The sequence below is a fragment of the Thalassophryne amazonica genome, chromosome 13 (assembly GCF_902500255.1).
Source record: "Thalassophryne amazonica chromosome 13, fThaAma1.1, whole genome shotgun sequence".
NCBI lineage: Eukaryota > Metazoa > Chordata > Actinopteri > Batrachoidiformes > Batrachoididae > Thalassophryne > Thalassophryne amazonica.
In genome coordinates, this window is record NC_047115.1 from 20,142,011 (window position 1) to 20,162,171 (window position 20,161).

General features: G+C 41.9%; 1 protein-coding gene across 1 annotated transcript in view; it reads left to right on the plus strand.

The window, feature by feature from the left end:
- Positions 1-20,161, plus strand: part of srbd1 (S1 RNA binding domain 1) — a 123,104-nt gene that overhangs the window by 18,775 nt on the left and 84,168 nt on the right. Inside the window, exons 10-14 of the mRNA XM_034184608.1 lie at positions 4,958-5,061; positions 5,996-6,103; positions 6,233-6,390; positions 7,830-7,920; positions 8,850-8,957. Coding sequence (XP_034040499.1) covers positions 4,958-5,061; positions 5,996-6,103; positions 6,233-6,390; positions 7,830-7,920; positions 8,850-8,957 — 569 coding nt within the window. The remainder of the gene's footprint in view (positions 1-4,957; positions 5,062-5,995; positions 6,104-6,232; positions 6,391-7,829; positions 7,921-8,849; positions 8,958-20,161) is intronic.

The window sequence follows — 20,161 nt, forward strand, 5'->3', positions numbered from 1 at the left end:
CCTGCGGAGGAAACTCATCTCGGCCGCTTGTACTCGCGATCTCATTCTTTCGGTCATGAGCCAAATCTCATGACCATAGGTGAGGATCGGAACATAGATCGATCGGTAAATCGAGAGCTTTGCCCCCCTACTCAGCTCTCTCTTCACCTTTTCGGTCCGATACAGCGACCGCATCACTGCAGATGCTGCACCGATCCATCTATCGATCTCACGCTCCATCCGTCCCTCACTCATGAATAAGACCCCAAGATACTTAAACTCCTCCACTTGAGGCAAGGACACTCCACCGACCTGAAGAGGGCAAAGCACCTTTTTCCGTTCGAGAACCATGGCCTCGGATTTGGAGGTGCTGATTTTCATCCCGGACGCTTCACACTCGGCTGCAAACCGCCCCAATGCACGCTGAAGGTCCTGATTTCACGAAGCCAACAGAACCACATCGTCCGCAAACAGCAAAGACGAGATTCTGTGGTTCCCACACCAGACCCCCTCTACACCCAGGCTGCGCCTAGAAATTCTGTCCATAAAAATAATGAACAGAACCAGTGACAAAGGGCAGCCCTGGCGGAGGCCAACATGCACTGGAAACAGGTTTGACTTACTACCGGCAATGCGAACCAAGCTCCTGCTGGGGTCGTACAGGGACCGAATAGCCCTTAGCAAAGGACCCTGGACCCCGTACTCCAGGACCCTGGACCCCGTACTCCAGGCGCACTCCCCACAGGGTGCCCCGAGGGACACGGTCGAATGCCTTCTCCAAATCCACAAAACACATGTGGACTGGTTGGATGAACTCCCATGAACCCTCGAGCACCCAATGGAGCGTGTAGAGCTGGTCCAGTGTGCCGCGACCATGACGAAAACCACACTGCTCCTCCTGAATCCGAGGTTCGACCATTGGTCTAATTCTCCTCTCCAGTACTCTGGAATAGACCTTACCGGGGAGGCTGAGGAGTGTGATCCCCCTATAGTTGGAACACACCCTCCGGTCCCCCTTCTTAAACAGAGGGACCACCACCCCGGTCTGCCAATCCAGAGGCACTGTCCCCGATCGCCACTCAATGTTGCAGAGGCGTGTCAGCCAAGACAGTCCTACAACATCCAGAGACTTAAGGTACTCATGACGGATTTCATCCACCCCAGGAGCCTTGCCACCGAGGAGCTTTCTAACCACCTCGGTGACTACGGCCTGGGTAATGGATGAGTCTGCCTCTGAGTCCCCAGTCTCTGCTTCCTCTTCGGAAGATATGACGATGGGATTGAGGAGATCCTCGAAGTACTCCTTCCACCGCCCAACAACATCCCCAGTCAGGGACAACAGCTCCCCACCCGCACCGTAAACAGTGCTGGTGGAGAGCTGCTTCCGCCTCCTGAGGCGTCGGACGGTTTGCCAGAATCTCTTCGAGGCCGACCGATAGTCCTCCTCCATGGCCTCCCCGAACTCCTCCCAGACCCGAGTTTTTGCCTCTGCGACCGCACAGGCTGCAGCACGCTTGGTCTGCCGGTCGGTACCTGTCAGTTGCCACAGATGATTATTATTTTTATTTATTTATTTATTTTTTGCACATATTTGCATTTCTGTGGTCCACACAGCATATTGTTTGAGAAGGAAACTGTGAGATTACCAGTTTTTGCAGCAGTATTCAGGTGACAAGAACAGGTGTATAAAACCAGTATTTCTTAAAAAGAAAGAAATGTAAAGAAGGGAAATACATGAGCATTTCCTGGTGGATGATTTCAGAATAGGCAGTTGAGCTTAAATCTTCTAAAGCATACAACTTTGGTTGATCATTTCTTATTTTTGCTTTCTGATTCAGATATAATGTCTTCGAAATGCATAATAATCTCACTCATAAACAGTGTGTTGGAGAATTGGAAATGAAGTAGCCCTTATTCAGTTTTCAGCATTGCCGATATATTTGCCAGTGGATAATCATAATTGTGATTTTTTTTAAATTTATTTTGTGAGTAAAATTGCTTTGATTGTAAATAGTTTTTCTTTCTTGAAAATCATTTCAGTTTGAGATCTAGAGCTCTGGTTTTGTAAAATTTGCCTTTTTGTATGGTGAAGCACAAAGAAGGAATTGTTTAACCATTTTTCTTCAGGAAAAAAAAAATGCCATAAGATTTAAAAAAATGTATACAGTACCAGTCCAAAGTCTGGACACACTTTCCCAGTGCGAAAGTGTGTCCAGACTTTGGACTGAACACATTTTAAATATGTGTTGATGAAAGTGTGAAGAAAGGTTTCGGTGGCCCCCAATGATTTTCAGGTTATTACATTTAGGATTGGCTGCCTTATGGAATCAGTATGTGTGGGTATGAAGCATATAGTCTATAATACATGCAACATTAAGTTCATGATGCATCTTCATCCTTTATAGGAGTTTATTGAGAGCTGGTTCTTAGCTCTAGTTTTCTTATATGGACTTTCTCCATTTTTTACAAAAGATGTCCTCCTCTATTCAACAGCATCTTAAACTTTGATGAAGATTTCATGAGAAATCTTCTCCCAGTCAGTTTGTCCGCCTGTAGCAAAAACATGCCAGAAGAACAGAAACCCACCTTTCATCATGATTCGAGCAGGTCGGCTGCATTAATTCTCGTCTCCGCCTTGCCATTAGCTGTGTTTTATGCTTGCGTTTTAGCGCATTGTGGCACATGTGAGGGTGCTGCTGAGTAGTAATAGTTGTGGCACCACGTGTGTGGGTGGGGGCGCGCCTCACGGTCTCAGTGCTGATGGTGGCCTGGTGGTGGCATTTGTCATCTTGCTTCTTCCGCATGGGCTCCAGATTGACGTTTTGTGTCTTGGCCCTGTTCTGTGGCGGGCTAACGGCTCCGCACTGAAAAGGTCAGACACTTACTACTGTTTGCTGAACAGCATGAAACAGTTTCTCTAAGGGGAAACCAGCACATTGCACAACAAGCCTGGCCACAGGATATTCTCTTGGGCTCATCACTTTAGTAAGTGTGTGCTCGTGTTTGGGTGCACAGGTCTGCAGATGCGTCTTACAATCCAAACTTTTTTCTTTATGCACAAGAGTGTAAATGATTTTTATTTTGTGAGTGAGATATTTGCTGCCAAAAAGCAATCTACAATCTTTGCTATGGTAACTTACTATGTGTTAAGTTGCTATATGAATGCATTTTACTGCCACAGATACAGCACAAAAGTGTGTGTGTTTCTTTTTTTTTGGATGAAATAAAATCTGCCCACAGTTTGCAAATGTAGAACCATAAATAATTGAGTATGAATATAGCATTTGCCTAGAAATGAAGAATACAATTTCATTCTTTGCACTATAGCTGCAGCATTAAGGTATGAAAACACTTTACAAACACATTATCATTTGTAATCGCACCAATTACCTGGATAGGCCCTAAACAATACAATTTTGCATCATTTGATCACATTATAAGTTAATTGATGCTTAGAAGAAAACTGTTTGCAATAAAGTAAATATAACGCAATGCTAAAATACCCTCGGCTGTATGAGCATGTAATCAATGAAAGAGTGTATAGAAAGAATGTGAGCTTTTGACCCCTTAGAATAGGTCAAGGTTACCCATCTTTGAACTTGTCCAAAATCTGTCTCAAGAATGTTCCCTGTGAATTTGAAGACCCTGGCTTTAATAGGACTGGACTTATGCTGAGCACAGACAGATGGACGGATGGGGGGGGGGGGGAATAGCATAAAGTTAAAAATGAATCTCTATCCTGTCTGCCCGAGTCGGTGTGTGTGTGTGTTTTTTTTTTCCTGACATTTCTACTTCTAGTACACAGGAAACTATGGAAACATTACCACATGGGTCTGGAGTTTTCCTCTTTTCTTTGCAAGATGTACTATTTTAATGCATGAGTTGATAATTGGATTGGCAGGGGTGGTGGCCAAGTGGTTAGTTCGCTTGGTTCAAGTGTGGAAGGTTCCTGATTCAATCCTCACTCCTGCCACATTTCTCCATGTAATGTGGAGTTGCATCAGGAAGGGCATCCAGCATAAAGCGTGCCAATTCAACATGCAGATCCACCTCGGATTTGCTGTGGTGACCCTGAGTGCAAACAAGGGAGCAGCCGAAGGAACTTGCTTACTTTTTAATTGATAGTTTGATTATGAGTATACTGGAGGGAAGAGTGTCTTTCTTCAGTTGTTTGTGCTGCTGTCGGAGTTGTAGGCTTTTACGATTGCTTTGGTTTCTATCTAAGTATGTTTGTATATGAATGTGAGCAGGAAATGTTGAGAAAGAATAATCAGATTTTTTTTCTCGTGTATTTTATTATTAAAGCCTATTTATTTTTTTGTAATTCAGGTGGGTTTCAGAGATCATACCAATGACCTTTTTTTAAAAAATTCAAGTCAGCATTACTTAAATGGTGTGATTTTGTTGAGCTGGGAATCTTGTTGATAATGTATAGAACAAGACAGGCAACACTGCCCAGAAGTGTACAGAAATGGTTTGATATAAGATTATAAAATGTGGAACATAGATGAAAAGGTGTCTATAAACCTCAATACACCTGAACAACAATGAAACAGATATTTATCAGTACATGGGATGAAAGTGTGGAATAATTTAGCTAAAGATTAAATGTGTTGTGTGAATATTTTTCAGTGCAAGAATTGTTTTTTGTCAGAGGATTGAAGAATGTAAAAAAACAGGAAAGGAGATTTTGTTTAACAGTTTGGGGAAATTGTGTATGGGTTTTCTTCTCTTTTTGTCACTGTCTGAGCACCTGTAAGAAAAATATGGTGCAACGGTGGGGATTTAAGTGTTGTTATTAATGATGTACATAGGACAGGTGGTAATGCGCCTTGGTTTCAGATTCTGAAAAATGTCCTGTTTAGTAATTCTTCAGAAAAACAAAGACAAACAAGACAAAGCAGAACCCATTATCCCATTATCTATGCAATTGCACTGAGTTAACAAGAAAAATTGTTTATCTGCTGTTTTTGCACAGACCCTGGCTATTAATCGAGGTGAAAGTTTGAAGATTTTGACAGTAAAGGTGAACATTCCTGATGGAGTGAAGCGTGACTTCACCTTGTGGTGCATCAATAGGAGGTCAGGAACACACACACACAAAAAACGCTATTATGCACAATGAGAAAGAAACAGGATCTGTATCTGTATCAAAAAATTACATTTTATTGTTGCAGAATTGAAATATACAAATAAATACACGTATGCCTCGTAATTCTTTCATTTAGACCTTTTCTGCAGAATTTGGAGTAAGTTGGCAACGCAAATATGTTTGCAAATAAAACTTAATATTTTGCATTGACAATATTCAGATTCTCTGTAAATTGGCATATAATTTGCAGAAAAAGACTTACATTTATATTGTTAGTGTAGGATCTCTACTTGAAAGGGCTTCACACTAAAATGAAACATTAGATTTGCTTATAGTTATGTCAACTGGACTGCAATTTTTTTTTTTTATTTGGAGAAGCACATTGCAGCAAATTGTTACACTTAATTACATATTATGTTTCCCTTTTAAACAACCAGATTTTGTGGGACTGGTTGACTTTTTTAATGAGTAGCTGAATGATACAGAAAGCAGAAACTGTCACCCCCCACCAACAATCTCGAGGATGTTATTTTAAAGAAAATAACATATTACCTTGTACTTTTACAAGTAATTTAGATAATAACTTTAAGCTTTACTTTGAATTCAAAATAAGAAAATATTAAATTAAATATTTTTGCTTTGTAATTTAACCTACGAAATTAATATTATAACAAACTGAAGCAGTGTCTTCCTGCTAAATGATATATTTGTTTAATCACTTATTCTGCATAAAATAGTGAAATGGATACTTTATTATACAAAGTTTAATGTTTAGATGGTGTGTTTTATTTCTTTTTAATGTGCATGTGTGCCACTGACAGTTTCATACTACAGTGAGGTAGTCAGCACGTAAATGAGGGGAAATTTAAAAATCTTGGCATGTATTATGTTTACATACTGTTCATCACACTGTGTGCCCTGCAGGTGGAGGACGAAGACATTTGCAAGGGAGGAGCTCCGTGCAATCATTAAAAATGCAGTCGAGGATTCTTATAAAAGGCTTATTCTGCCTTTCCTCACCAGGAGTTACAGGTATATGCTCTTTTAGGAGTTGTCTGCAAGCTTTTTAAAATTATTATTATTATTTTTAGTATTTTACACATACTGTATCAGCTGTGCTGTATCTGATGAATTCCTTATTTTGTGTGTGTTTCTCTTCAGGAGTAAGCTGACAGTTGCAGCAGAGAAGGACTCAATAGCCATGTTTGTGCGAAACCTCCGTCAACGCCTGTTGGTGTGTCCGGTCAGGGGCTGCGTCATCATGGGGGTGGACCCAGGCTACAGGCATGGCTGTAAACTGGCTATTCTTTCCCCCACTAGTAAGTGAAAACACTCTTTCTGTACCAGTGGTGTCCAACGTATTCCAGAAAGGGTCGAGAGGGTGCAGGTTTTCTTTGCAGCCACTGACTCCTGCAGGTGATTTCACTGAACTTTGAGCAGGTGGGATGAGTTCATTAGTGAAATCCCCTACTGGAGTCAGTGGCAGCAAAGAAAACCTGCACCTTCTTGGCCCTTTCTGGAATAGTTTGGACACCATACAATCTTACTGCTCTATAACTGGTGTGTACAGGTCAAAGTGTCAGCAAAATGACAGCCTGTATGACAAGGATGCATTATCCACCTGGGAAAGAAGATGAAAAGCCAAACTCCACAAAACTTTCATGTTAGGTCAGGCAGAATGCATTGGTACTGCATACTGCATGAGGCCACATCCACCAGACAATGGAACCCAAGTTTCTGGATGGCAACCACATAGGCAGACAACCTGGGTGGTTCCCCAAACATAGAACTGTGATGTATCACAGTTCTGTAATACACTGTGTTCACAAAGTGGTTTTTTCCCCCTTTCCAAAGAGCATCCATGAGCACAAACCAATTTTAGCAAGGAGACAGATGACAAATTACACATGGCACAAGGGGTCACTCAATGGTGTGATGAGTATGAAAATGATGTAAATCACATGATATAGCTTTCACAGTCACCTGACCCACCAAAATCATCAAAACTCCCAGTGAGGGAATATCTCTTGGAATAATGGCATTTCATCCAATCAGTAGAGTTCCAGAGAACTTGTGGAAAGTATAATGAAACTGTTCGGTTGGCAGGTGGTGACCCAACACCATTCTAAGATACTTTATTTTAGGGTTTCCTTTTAATGTCTGTATTTAACCAAAATGCTATTGTGGCTAACTCCCTCTCTTAAAAAAAAAAAAACAGGTGTTGACTTTAACCTGTTTTTACATTTAATATTTGCGTCTAATTTTGTGTAACTGGGCGACACCAAATGTGGTGCGTGTGTGTGTACGTGCATGCGTGTGTGTGACAGAGAGAGAGATGTCATTGATGAGATGCCACTTGGTGTAATCCTGGTGAGAGGATTGCGTGCCTGTTGTACTTGATGCATCAACATATCGCTCAGTGGGTGTGGCTTCACGCTGAGTAACATGGGTCCCCCCCTCTGTCTGGCTCCCACCCTCTGTGTGACAGAATATGTGCCCACAGTGCACAAATTAAGCAGATACATGCACACGCAGGCATCGGGTTTGGTTTTTCCACACTCATGTTTCCCTTTCAGAACCGCACTCTCTTTCCGAGGATGAGCAAAAATGCAGGAACTGGACTTTTAGTGTGAAGTTGCACAACACCATATATTGACATGAACTGATGTTATTTATATATATCTCATAATCAACATTCAACTGTATTCTTCAGCAGTGACACTTCTCTGGCTCTCCTTTTGTCTCATTGTTCAATCAGGTCAGATTCTCCACACCGATGTTGTCTACCTGCATAATTCAGGCCAACGGAAAGAAGCAGAGAAACTACGCCACCTAATGACCAAATATAGGTACTGTTGTATGGTTGTAAAAAGTGTGTTCAAATATAAAAATTCAGTTAGCTAAGAAAATTATAATATACAACAGAAAAAAGAGCATAGCAACACAGCCTGTTTGTGGTGTGACAATAAAGGTTTTTTATGCAACCTTTTTAATTTGTAGCAACAAATTGGGCACAGTGGTTAGGTTAGCACTGCTGCCTGACAGCAAGAAGGTCATGGGATCGATTCACACCTGTGGCCTTTCTGTGTGGAGTCTGCATGTTCTCCCCATGTTTGCGTGGGTTCCCTCCGTGTGCTCTGGCTTCCTCCCACATGCAAAGACATGCAGGTTAGGCGGATTGGAAACTTTAAATTGTCCGTAGGTGTGCGTGTGGGTGTGAATATGTTTATTTATCTATAGGTGACCTTGTGACAGACTGGTGTCCTGTCCAGAATGTACCCCGCCTCACCCCCCATGACTGCTGGGATCCTTAATTGGAGTAAGCAGGTATAGAAGATGGATGGATGAATGGAATATAAGTGGTTAGTTTGCTTGGTTTTAGTGCAGAAGGTTCCTGGTTCAAACCCCACCCCTGCCACTTTTCTCCATGTAATGTGGACTTGTGTCAGGAAGGGCAGCCGGCATAAAACTTGTGCCAATTCACCATGCAGATCCACCTCGCATCTGATTTGGCAACCCCGACTGAAAAATAAGGGAGCAGCCAAAGGGGCTTTATTAATATGAGTGTTTTAAAAATTGTGTGTGTCTGTTTGCGTGTCTGTCCTCCTGAGACCCAGAACAATCACATTTTTTTTGCATTAAATAATTGTCTTGGGTGAAAATGACAAACTATCAGAAACTTTTTTTTTTATATGTTTTGTTTTTTGTGACATTAAACTTCTTTGCAAAGAGGGAAACTAAAGTTTGTCTCTTCTTCCTCTTCTTCTGTCCACATTAGTTGCAACAAGGTTGTCATTGGGAACGGGACAGCATGTCGTGAGACGGAGTCTTTCTTTGCTGATCTAATATCCAAGCGCTATTTCCAACCTCTGGATGTGTCCTACTGGTAAGACTTTTCATCCAGTGGCCTGTTAAGACAATAGTAACTGTGTCTGAACACTAAAAATTGCATGTAGGAAACAAATGATTCAGTGGTATGTTCTGATATTTAGTATTCCAACTAATTCAAACATTATGTGGCGCAAGGCTCATTACTCAGTGTTTCTCTGCTGGCTGTTCTTTGCATTCCAAAAAAGCAAACACAGTTATGTCCATGTGTACTTGCATACTTGCACACTTCTATACTTACAGCATATTGGAGTTTGAATTTGAGGTCTTGGTGCAGACTGTCAGAGAGCAACTGCATCCAGATTGTGCAGGATTTACAACACGTTTTGTTTCTGGTAGCCCAATTTCAAGGGACCAAATGTAATTGGACAGGTAGCAGTTGACCTGCTTTCCAGCCTTGTGTGTACTATTCCCTAATTTTTCTTCCACTGACAAGTCAACAGTTAAAGGTGCTAGAAGTTGAAGTACCCTTTGGAGTTCAGTTGAATCACTCATTCATTGTCTATATCCGTTTACTCCAGTCAGGGGTGTGTGTGTGTGTGTGTTGGGGGTCGGGTGGCTGGAACCTATCCCAGCAGTCATAGGGTGTGAGGCACGGAACACCCTGGACAGGATGCTAGTCTATCGCAGGGCCACATATAGACAAACAAACATATTCACACCTACGGACAATTTAGAATCACCAGATCACCTAACCTGCTTGTCTTTGGAAGTGTGAGGAAGCCAGAGGACCCGGAGGGAACCCAACATGCAGACTCACACCAGAAAGGACCAGCTGGGAAGTGATCCCAGGACCTTCTTGTTGTAAGGCAACCGTACTAACCACCAAGCCACTGTGCAGCCCAGTTCAACATAGACATTTCTCCTTTGGATAAGCATTGAGCTAAAGGTTTAACCTTGGCTTTTTATTTAATTTTCTCAAGATTGCATCACTTTGTCCTTAGCTGATCCTTAAGCGCCCCTCACACATAGGAAGAATGTGGAAGAACCATATCCGATACGGCAAATATTGCCGTCTGGCCAGCCCTGTGGGAACGCATCCGGATTACCTCGTCCACACCTGCACGATGGCATCTAAAGCATATGTAGACAACAGCTAGATGACACAGACTGCCATCAGATGGCCATAAAAGGCACTGCAGACTGTCTGATGTCCAAACATCTGGATGGCAAACACGGGACCAGAGCGCTGTGTTCCTCACGTGTGCACGAGTGGGCCTGGTGCATGTGCGTTCTCTGCACACGCATGGGGCTGCAATTATCACTCAGCCGTGTGTGTGTGTGTGTGTGTGTGTGTGTATGCATGGATAATGCTGCATGGGCCACTAAGTGTGCGTACAGGGTGCACATGCGTGCTACTGGACAGCTTCCCTCAAAGTTTGCTGGCAGTTGGCCATGCAGTCCCATGCATTAGAGGAGCCTTTCCAGGGAACTTTCTTTTTTCTTGTTTGCTCACTTCAGGAGCACAGCGCAACTCTCGATACCGTGATGGTTGGTATTATCACATGGGATTAAATTTTTATTTTGGGTGAGAGGATTTTAACTGCAGGCTGTTGTCCCGGCTTCACGTCCGCACTGTGAAACACTCCTGGACCGCAGTTGGAGGTGAGATTCATGTTTATTAATGGTGTAACTGCCTGGCACAAGTTCCATGTCATATTGCCTACAGTGTTAGAAGGTGATCATTTATTACAGCGTGAAATCCATTTAGCTCCGAGCCTGATTGGTGCAATGACGTGTTACTGTGCACCATGGAGAGAGGCAGCTGCCCGTGTTATGATGGAGACAATAGTTCACATTTTTAGAGTCGCCCATGGGAAGGAATGGACAAATATCTGTACTGTATGGTCTGTTGTGGATATAACAGCCTGTTCAGCTTTGCAGCTGCATACGCGCAGTAGCGCATGGAGCTTTTGGTTTGATAGCCGCTGTTCACATTCACTACATGATAATAATTCATAATTATTATCATGATGAAGCGTGCCACATAGATTTTAACAGTGCCTTTGTGCTCCAGGTGGGTTGGGTTGGGGGGGCAGGCATTATTATGCATGGCACAGGTCATACCAGCAGACTTTGCGGTGCCAGATCCATCTCGAGGTTCCCTCGTATGTGCTCAAATCATTTCAAATCTTGTTTTGCTGCCATCTGAATATGTAAATTACGGTCAGATGGTCAGCAGATTACACATGGAATGCTGTTGGATAGGTGTCCTATCTCGATGGTGCCAGGAGGGTTTTGAACATGTGCATCACACTCGGGCACACTGTGACAGGGGTATTAGTCATTCTCAAAGTTCAGTCCAAATCAGATCTAAACTCTTAGAGCTGTTCCTACATGTATAGACACACAGGCTGTGTGCTGTTGAAAAAGAAAATATGTGAAGGCTAGTCTAGATTTCATATTTACTATGGTGTGATAGATGGCAATAAATAAAATATAACGCAATGCTAAAATGTGCTTGGCTGTATGAGCATAGAAATAGGAAACAATGTGACCTTTTGACATCTTAAAATAGGTCAAGGTTAGCCATCGTTGAACCTGTCCAAGGTCTGTGTCCCAAGAATGCTCCCTGTGAATTTGAAGATCCTGGCATTAATAGGACTGGACTTATGCTGAGCATAGACAGATGGGCGCAAAGCCTTTGCAATACCCAATGGCCATATTTTGGCCTTGAGTAATGAATAAATAAGATAAATTTATCAATGTCAAATGTATATGTACCGATCTTGAGCTTTATCTTTACGTATGTTTAGGTCTTCGTAATTTAAACATTTGACACTTTCCCAGGATGATTCAGATAATCGAAAACCTTTTCAAGCACAGTTTTACTTTAATGCCATTACTAATATTTGTCTAGTTGTATCGGATCATTAGAGATGTGTTCATGAGGCGGAGGGTAGTTTATCTGTGGAAATGTTAGATTGGGAATGATGCTTTAGTTTGGATGTCGCAACACTGAGTCCTTATGTGAAGATGAGCTGGTGGGTGAACAGAGGGATAATGACTTTAGAGGAGAAAAATGTGTGGTGCAGAGAAAGAGATACAGATGGAGAGGGAGACAAACGGCATTGAGTCCCTCAAGCACTTTTTTTATTATTAAAGCCATCTGGACTTTGTTTCACTTCACTCCCATTAATGAGACATTTTGTGGTCTACATTGTGTCTGCAACTAGTCCTAGTCTGCAGTTCAGAACCTCAGTCCAAACATAATAAGCAGCGGCCTCTTCTTGCTTCTTCTCTTTCTTTCTCAGCCGAGTTCCATGTGTGTTTGTTGGCTTGAGGTTAACATTGAGAGCACAGCTGAGAAGGATTCTGAACTGTGCTTGTGTGTATAAGAATGGATGTGAGGCTATTCTTTGTATCTTGTTTGATGATCTGGGCCCATTGATACCCACGCTCACATGCACACACTTCAAAGGTACAGATGAAGGTGGGGGAAAATAAGTATTTAATCCCCTGTCAATTTTGCAAGTTTTCCCACCTACAAAGAATGGAGAGGTCTGTAATTTTTATCATGGGTACACTTCAACTGTGAGACAGAATAAAAAAAAAAAATCCAGAAAATCACATTGTATGATTTTTAAATAATTTGCATTTTATTGCATGAAATAAGTATTTGACCCCCTAGAAAAACAGACCTTAACAATTGGTACTAGGGGTGGTCATAGATTATTTTTTTTAATCTAGATTAATCTCACTGAAATCTTGAAATTAATCTAGATTAAAATGGCTCATTCAGAATATGCGTGCTACCTAAGTAATGACTGTCACCCAGAAGAAAGAGTGGACTTCTTCCAGAAACTGTCTGGCCGGGACGAAGCTGGCAGTGCTGAGCCGCTCACACCGGGCAGAGAGAGGCAGCAGCCGGCCGCTGCGCGTTGTGTGTTCAGCGGACGAAATTGTGTTTAAAAAAAACAAAACACAAAACAAACACACTGCTTTCCTTTAAATGGACAGTAAGATATTTTGGATGATCAGCGTGGACCGCCTTTTTCCTAAAAGGCTTTATTTCCCTGTTTGTTGCGTTGGAAAGCTGTAGCTTTTATGCTAATTTGATTAGCGCTTGCGCTACTTCTTCTTCTGTTTGTTTTTCTGGGGACATTACAGCGCCACACACAGGCCTGGCATATGTACTACAACGTTAAACGAAGCTTCGAGGCACAGACCCAGCTCCCAGCCCACCTTTGAGAATAGATTAACGGCGATATTTTTTATACCGCCCGATAAGAGTCTCACATTATCGCAGCACGTTAACGCCGATAACGGCCCACCACCAATTGGTACAGAAACATTTGTCTGCCATTACAGAGGTTAGACGTTTTTTGTAGTTCTTGACCAAGTTTTAACACTGTAACAGGGATTTTGGTCCACTCCTCCATACAGATCTTCTCCAGATCTTTCAGGTTCGGAGTTTCAGCTCCCTCCAAAGATTTCCTATTGAGTTCAGGTCTGGAGACTGGCCAGGCCACTCCAGGACCTTGAAATGCTTCTTACGGAACCCCTCCTTAGTTGCCCTGGCTGTGTGTTTGGGGCCATTGTCATGCTGGAAGACCCAACCACTACCCATCTTTAGTGCTCTTACTGAGGGAAGGAGGTTTTTTTGCCAAAATTTCGCAATACATGACCCCATCCATTAGGGATGTGAGTGGTACAACAACTCACGATTCAATTCGATTCTGATTCTTGGGGTGACGATTCGATTCAGAATCGATTTTCGATTCAAAGAGCTCTGAGAAATAGTTATTACTTAAAAAATGTTTATGTTTAAGAAAATGCAGCTTTACAAGGTTAATAAAGTGATTCTAGATGTAAATTTACTTATCTGCTTTGCTCGTTCGGAGTTGGCTGGCAGTTTAGCGAAGTGCTGGTCAGTAGTCGGCAGAGACCGCTGCTCCCCTCTTTTAGCTCCGGGTGATAGCGTAGCATGTGGACTTGCGGATTTGAAATGTTTCCGAAGTACTTGACTTTCATTTTGCAGATTCTGCACACTGCATAAGTCATGTCAAGCTCCTTCTTACGCAGCAAATAATAAAATCCAAAATGCGCCCAAACATTTGCCTTCAGCAAAGACGGTGCTGGCTGAATTAGCTCTTCGTCCGCCATGCTAAGCTACAGCCACTGAACTCTGCAGGGCACGAGTGTTTGAAGCACGCCGGACCACCCCCCCCTCGCGGGGACGCTGTAGTATGGAAGCCATTGCCTGACAAACAGTACACGCAGCGAGTAAGCAAGATTATGTTTAAAAATGCTTTTAAAAAATAGATTCTTGGACATTTTGGATCGATTCAGAATCGTAATAAATAAGAATCGCGATTCAGACGTGAATCGATTTTTTTCCGACACCCCTACCATCCATCCTCCCTTCAATACAGTGCAGTTGTCCTGTCCCCTATGCAGAAGAGCACCCCCAGAGTATGATGTTTCCACCCCCATGCTTCACGGTTGGGACAGTGTTCTTGGGGTTGTTCTCATCCTCTAAACACAGCAAGTGCAGTTGATTCCAAAAAGCTCTATTCTGGTCTCATCTGACCACATGACCTTCTCCCTTGCCTCTTCTGGATCATCCAGATAGTCACTGGTGAACTTCAAACAGTTAAACACCCTCTTTTCTACTTTTTTTTTTTTTACTAATAGCCCAATTTCATAGCCTTAAGAGTGTGCATATCATGAATGCTTGGTCTTGTTGGATTTGTGAGAATCTACTGGTACCTTGTTTCCCATGTAACAATAAGAAATATACTCAAAACCTGGATTAATCTTTTTACTCACATAGCACTACTCTTATTCTGAACACTACTGTACCTGCAATAAAAAATACAGACCTCTCCATTCTTTGTAGGTGGGAAAACCTGCAAAATTGACAGGGGATCAAATACTTATTTCCCCCACTGTATACCTTTGTAGTAGCCCAACAGGACATTTTATGTCAGTTTATACTTAGCAGAAGAAATTCCACTTTATTATTTTTCTGAGTATAGCTGGTGAAGTAACCTGCGATAGACTGGTGTCCCCTACAGGGAGGGTGGTTGACTGTCATCCACGTCCACAAAAACGAGTTGAACACAGTTGGCCTGGAAATGATTTTCGTACGGTTTTCAACAAGACTCTAAATCTTGGTGGAAGTCACTTTGTCACTCCTCTGCTACTAAATAAATATGTTTTACTGTAATTCTCTTAGATGTGAGAAAGTCATTTGCAATGTGCACCAGAATGTTCTGACTGGCTTCAAGTAGTGACCGTCGCTGAGTTGCTAATTACGAAGGGTCTTGGTCCCCTGCAGCTTGTCCCACTGCAGAGCCTGACCTGCCATCAGGAAAATCACATTGCAGCAACAATGATGATGGCAGTGACAGAGAATGCCTTTGAATGCATTAGAAACAGCTTGGGGTCAAAGTGCTCGCTCTGATTGTCCAGTGTTTAATTCATTGACACAGTTTCTTGTATACTTTGTGGCTGTTACCAATCTGTATTTAAGAGCATCGGTTGGGTGAATTTGTACTCAGTTACAGTTTATCTTAAACTGTTTTGAGTGATTTGCAAAAAGTTAATCAGTTAATCATCATGTGCTGCTGGCACAATGATGAGTATGATTGAAGCTTTCTGATGACAGGAACTCGTGCACACATACAGCATTGAATTTGCATTGTACTAACACTGTTCCTGGGCTGATCCACTTTATGTTCTTTAATTAAATGTCTTGTTCTGTATTTATCATCTTTATTCAATGACACCCCCCACATCCAGTACACACGCGCACGCACACAGACACATAGGACCCCCCCCCCCCTTTTTTTTTTTTTGGTTATCTTCAACATTTGGAAGTAAGTATTTAATCCTCCATTTTAGCTCAAAATGAAATAATACTGTATGTCTTTAGAATTTTATACATGAAAATATTTAATAAAAAAAACTACATCACAAACGGGAAGAAGTCAAGGTTGCAGAACTTATTTTTATCTTTGTGTTTAACCAGAATCAAAGGTGTGTTTTAATTTTGAATTAACATCGTTTTCCGTTTCACTGGGCTCAGGTATGGTGTGAAATTATAAAAATTAAAGCTACAGTGTGTAGGATTCAGGGTCATGTAGTGGTCATGTTGCATATTGTATCATGCTGTCGCCAGTCATTTTACAAAAATGGGCGTTCTCAAACTTGTTAGCCTGCACTAGCAACCAGTAGATACTGTGTAGACAAGCAACCACTGGTTCTTCTTCTTCTTTTTTATTCAGTCTCTTTGCATTTGAGCCAAAGGTGGCGTAAGTATGTCCTTTTTGGGTTACTGTATTAACATGGTGGCCTCCACGAGGGGGTCTGCTTCCATGTAGAATCATTGTGTTTTCATGAGCTTAGAATGAACCAGTCAATTTGTTGTTGAAGGTAATTGTACATGAATGAACAGATGGTTATGAATGCTATATTCCCTTTCTTCTAATAATCACCCCTAAATGCTCCACACTGTAGCTTGAATGCTTCTTGCATTTTATCCCTGTAAGATGCTTGCGGTGTCTGTGTGCATGTACATGTGCACAAACACATTTAAGTCATAGTTCAAGTAACAGTAGGTCAGGCTTTGCCTCATTTATTTTGTTTGTCTTTCCTCATCTGGTGTAGTAGTTCATTAAAGACCACAGCCCCATTTGTGCCGTCTGCTTTCTGTCTCCCTGTGAGCCTTCACACCACCCCCACCTTCATTTTCTTTTGCTCTGTCCTTCCGCACCACTGCTCATCCAGAATGACAGAAATGGCAGCCGGCGGGGCATCTTTACTTGAATTGTGTGTGTGTGTGTGTGTGTGATTATAATTTTGCCTTAGCATTGTTGGAGTAGTCCCGTCTTTTGGACTAAGTCATTCTTCTGTCCTTTCTTGGGAGCAGAGGTTTTCCTGAAGACAGTCAATAAATGTATACATTAATCTTGTATAGTTATGTGGCCTATCCCAGCAGCCATTAGGTGAGAAGCGGGGGACACGCTGGACAGGCAGCCAGTCTATCTCAGGGCTGACACACAGACAGATGAACTCATTCACACTCTCACTCGTGCCTACACTCAATTCAGAGTCACCAGCTCAACTAACCTGTATGTTGTTGGACGTGTGAGGAGAAAGCTGGAGTACCTGGAGGGAACCCACGCAAACGGGGGGAGAACACGCACACTTCACACAGAAAGTACCAGGTCGGATTCAAACCTAGTACCTTCTCGCTGTGAGGGAATAGTGGTAACTGCTAATCCACTGTGCTGCCCTTAAGAAAATAGTATAAATGAAAACTTTCTGTATTCAGGTGAAATAATCACAACAAAAACTGTGCTTTCTGTTCCTGTAGTTTGCCTCTCATGTGCCCCTGATTGTTCAGTGTTGCCACAGCTGATCCAGTACAGATCCACTTTATGATTTGACACTGGTTGTCCTTCCTGACAAAGCTCCACTTCTGCATGGAAAAACACACACACACACAGTTTCTGATGTTCCCAAGCAGTCTCCAAGCCACAATCCAAGTTACAATTTTCCTGAGTATGTCTTTTTTTTTTTTTTTTTTGCTAGTTTGGGAGGTCCTGCAACTTATACTGTGGTGTACTTATATACTGAAAAATCGCATTTGTTACTCATAATAATAATGATGATAATAATTACAATTTATATAGGACTTTCCCAGGAATCAAAGCACTAAAAAACCCTCCAATAATAAAAGGATAAATGCCAAAAGTAAGAAGTATCCTTCAATAATGCAAAAAAAAAAAAAAAAAAAATCAGCTGATAATACAGAAAAGGTACAACTTGTACTCCAGTGTGACTTACTATGTGTGTGTATGTTTTTCCTCTTCTAGAGGCATTTTTAAAATGTGTGACTTATACTCTGGAAGATACTGTAACTACTCTGCTTCAGTTCTAACATATAAGAGGATCGAGTGCAGACAAAGCAGAATGGCTGCAAACTGTGCTTGCTGTTCAAATTAATTAATTACTGTCTATGTTATAATTGCTTAAGTATGTTATTCATTAGGTTATCCTTCCAGCGTGCACATGAGCTATAATTGGCTGTCTCAGCTGCAGCTTTTAATTTTTTGGTCAACTTTGTTTTGTGGTTTCTTTTCCATCTTGATAAAATGGCCATAGCAGATGGTCACCCCACTGGCACTGGTCTGCTTGGGGTTTCATCCAGTGAATTTAAAAAAAAGAAAAAGGATTTTCCTTGCTGAATGGACTGCATTTTTGTAGCACCTTTCCATCTGAAGTAGATGCTTAGAACGCTTTACAGTGATGCCTCATAAGGTAGTAGGCAGCCTTTGGGTATGTTGATTTGTTAATGTGAAAATATGTGGCTGTTGTCATTGTCGAGAACATCTGTTGGTAGTGAGTGTGCTGCTGACTGTTTTATGTGTGTATGTGATTTTTCTTTCTGCCTCCTTGACAGGTCAGCGCAGCATGACCTTGTCTGTCATTGTGCTTTTAATACCAACTGGTGGAGCGTGCAGGATTTGTCAAAGCTCATAAGACAGCTCTTGCAGTGTTTTGCACTCACCAGACAGATGTCGATGCGTGAGTGAGTGTGAGTGTGAGTGTGTGTGTGTGTGTGTGTGTGTGTGGGTGTGTGTGGGTGGGTGAGGTTGGGGGGGGTGTTTCAGTGGAATGTTTTACTTGGTTGTGCACAGCGGTGTCTGTCACCTGCATCCTGTGGTATTTCCACATTTTTGTAAGAAGAGCTGATACGGCCTCACATGTAGGAACACCACTGTGCGCAGTAAAGCACATAAAGCTCAAGTTATCAGCTACCTTTGTGTACTACTGTATTCATATTGACTTGGGACTAATAGCACATGAAAGTCATTTATTTCAAGATGTAAGTCTCAGAAATTTGACAGCACTCAATGATTTCCTGAAGCCAACATACTTTAATCTATATTTGTATCTTATACTTATACATATACTTATTGTATGTTTAATGCAAGCCCCATCATCCAGCTGTCAAAAATGAAACCAATCTGAAGAAGAAAAAGTTGCAGTCCCTTGAATGGCCACTTGAAACTGTCTCTAAAAGTGAGCAGGTTCCCATAGGAGCTCATGTTAAAATGTCCAAATTTAGATTTAATTGTACTAGTGATCATCTAAGAGTATTTCCATTGAGTGAAATCATAATTTTAAATTTTTGCATTGAATATTATATGGTACCTGCATGAGCACTTTTTGCAGCTATCGGTAAATTGTTGATTTTTTTATACAGTAATCCGCGATTACTGAGGAAATAAAGTGGTCATAATTCTTAAACCCACAGCCAAGCTACCAGTCATAAAAAGCATCACCAGTCCTCAAAACTATGTTTTAATAAAACACCCGAAACAAGGCTAGCCTGATAGGTGTTTATTCAGTAACTGAGATTAGGGTGTGTCTAGGCTTCATTCAACTCCCCTACCCCTAGGTGCCTCCCTTTGGATGTTTTCTGGGAATGCCTACTGGCAAAACATCTTGGGGTCAAATCAGAACACATTACAACCACTAATTCCTGTCTGCTCTGGTGATGTTGTGGCTTATTAAGGAGATACTGGAACTACCTTGGTAGAAGGATGACTGAGGTACCATACCACTATTTTTCATGATTTGCTTTTAAACTGGGAAAGTCATATCCTATCCGAATTAGCTGACTAGTCGTCAAAAAGAAGATTAGTCGACTAATTGGATATGAGCTAGTCATAGTCAACTGTTCTGATTTGTCCTCCCAGCCCTGTATTTTTTTCCTTCTCTTTGTCAATATTTTCCCATATTTAAAAGTTGTTCAGAGCAACTTATGCAGTAGCAGTAAGATGCACACTCGAGGAGTTTCACACTCATTTAGGCCTCCATCAGCACATACACATACTTATTATAAGTCCTTGAATGTCTTTCCCTCGAGCTTACTCCTGGTGGGATGAGATCATTTTTACTGGCTAGTTGATGGACCTGAGGGACAGTGGTGTAGACTGTATTTATGACTCTGGGTGTGTATATCCCCTGTCATGTCCTCTGTCCAGGCATGCTCCCAGGGCCAAGCTGAGTGAGTGATGAACACACAGTGGCAGGACCAGTGATGACTGAGTGAAATTCAGGCACTTGAACCTCATTGAAGGTTTCATATGTGGATAGGAAGAGGGACAGACAAATTAGGCTCATTCTCTAAGGAACGAGGTACAAAATAACTAACCTCTTACTGGAAGGTGGGGTCAACACTTA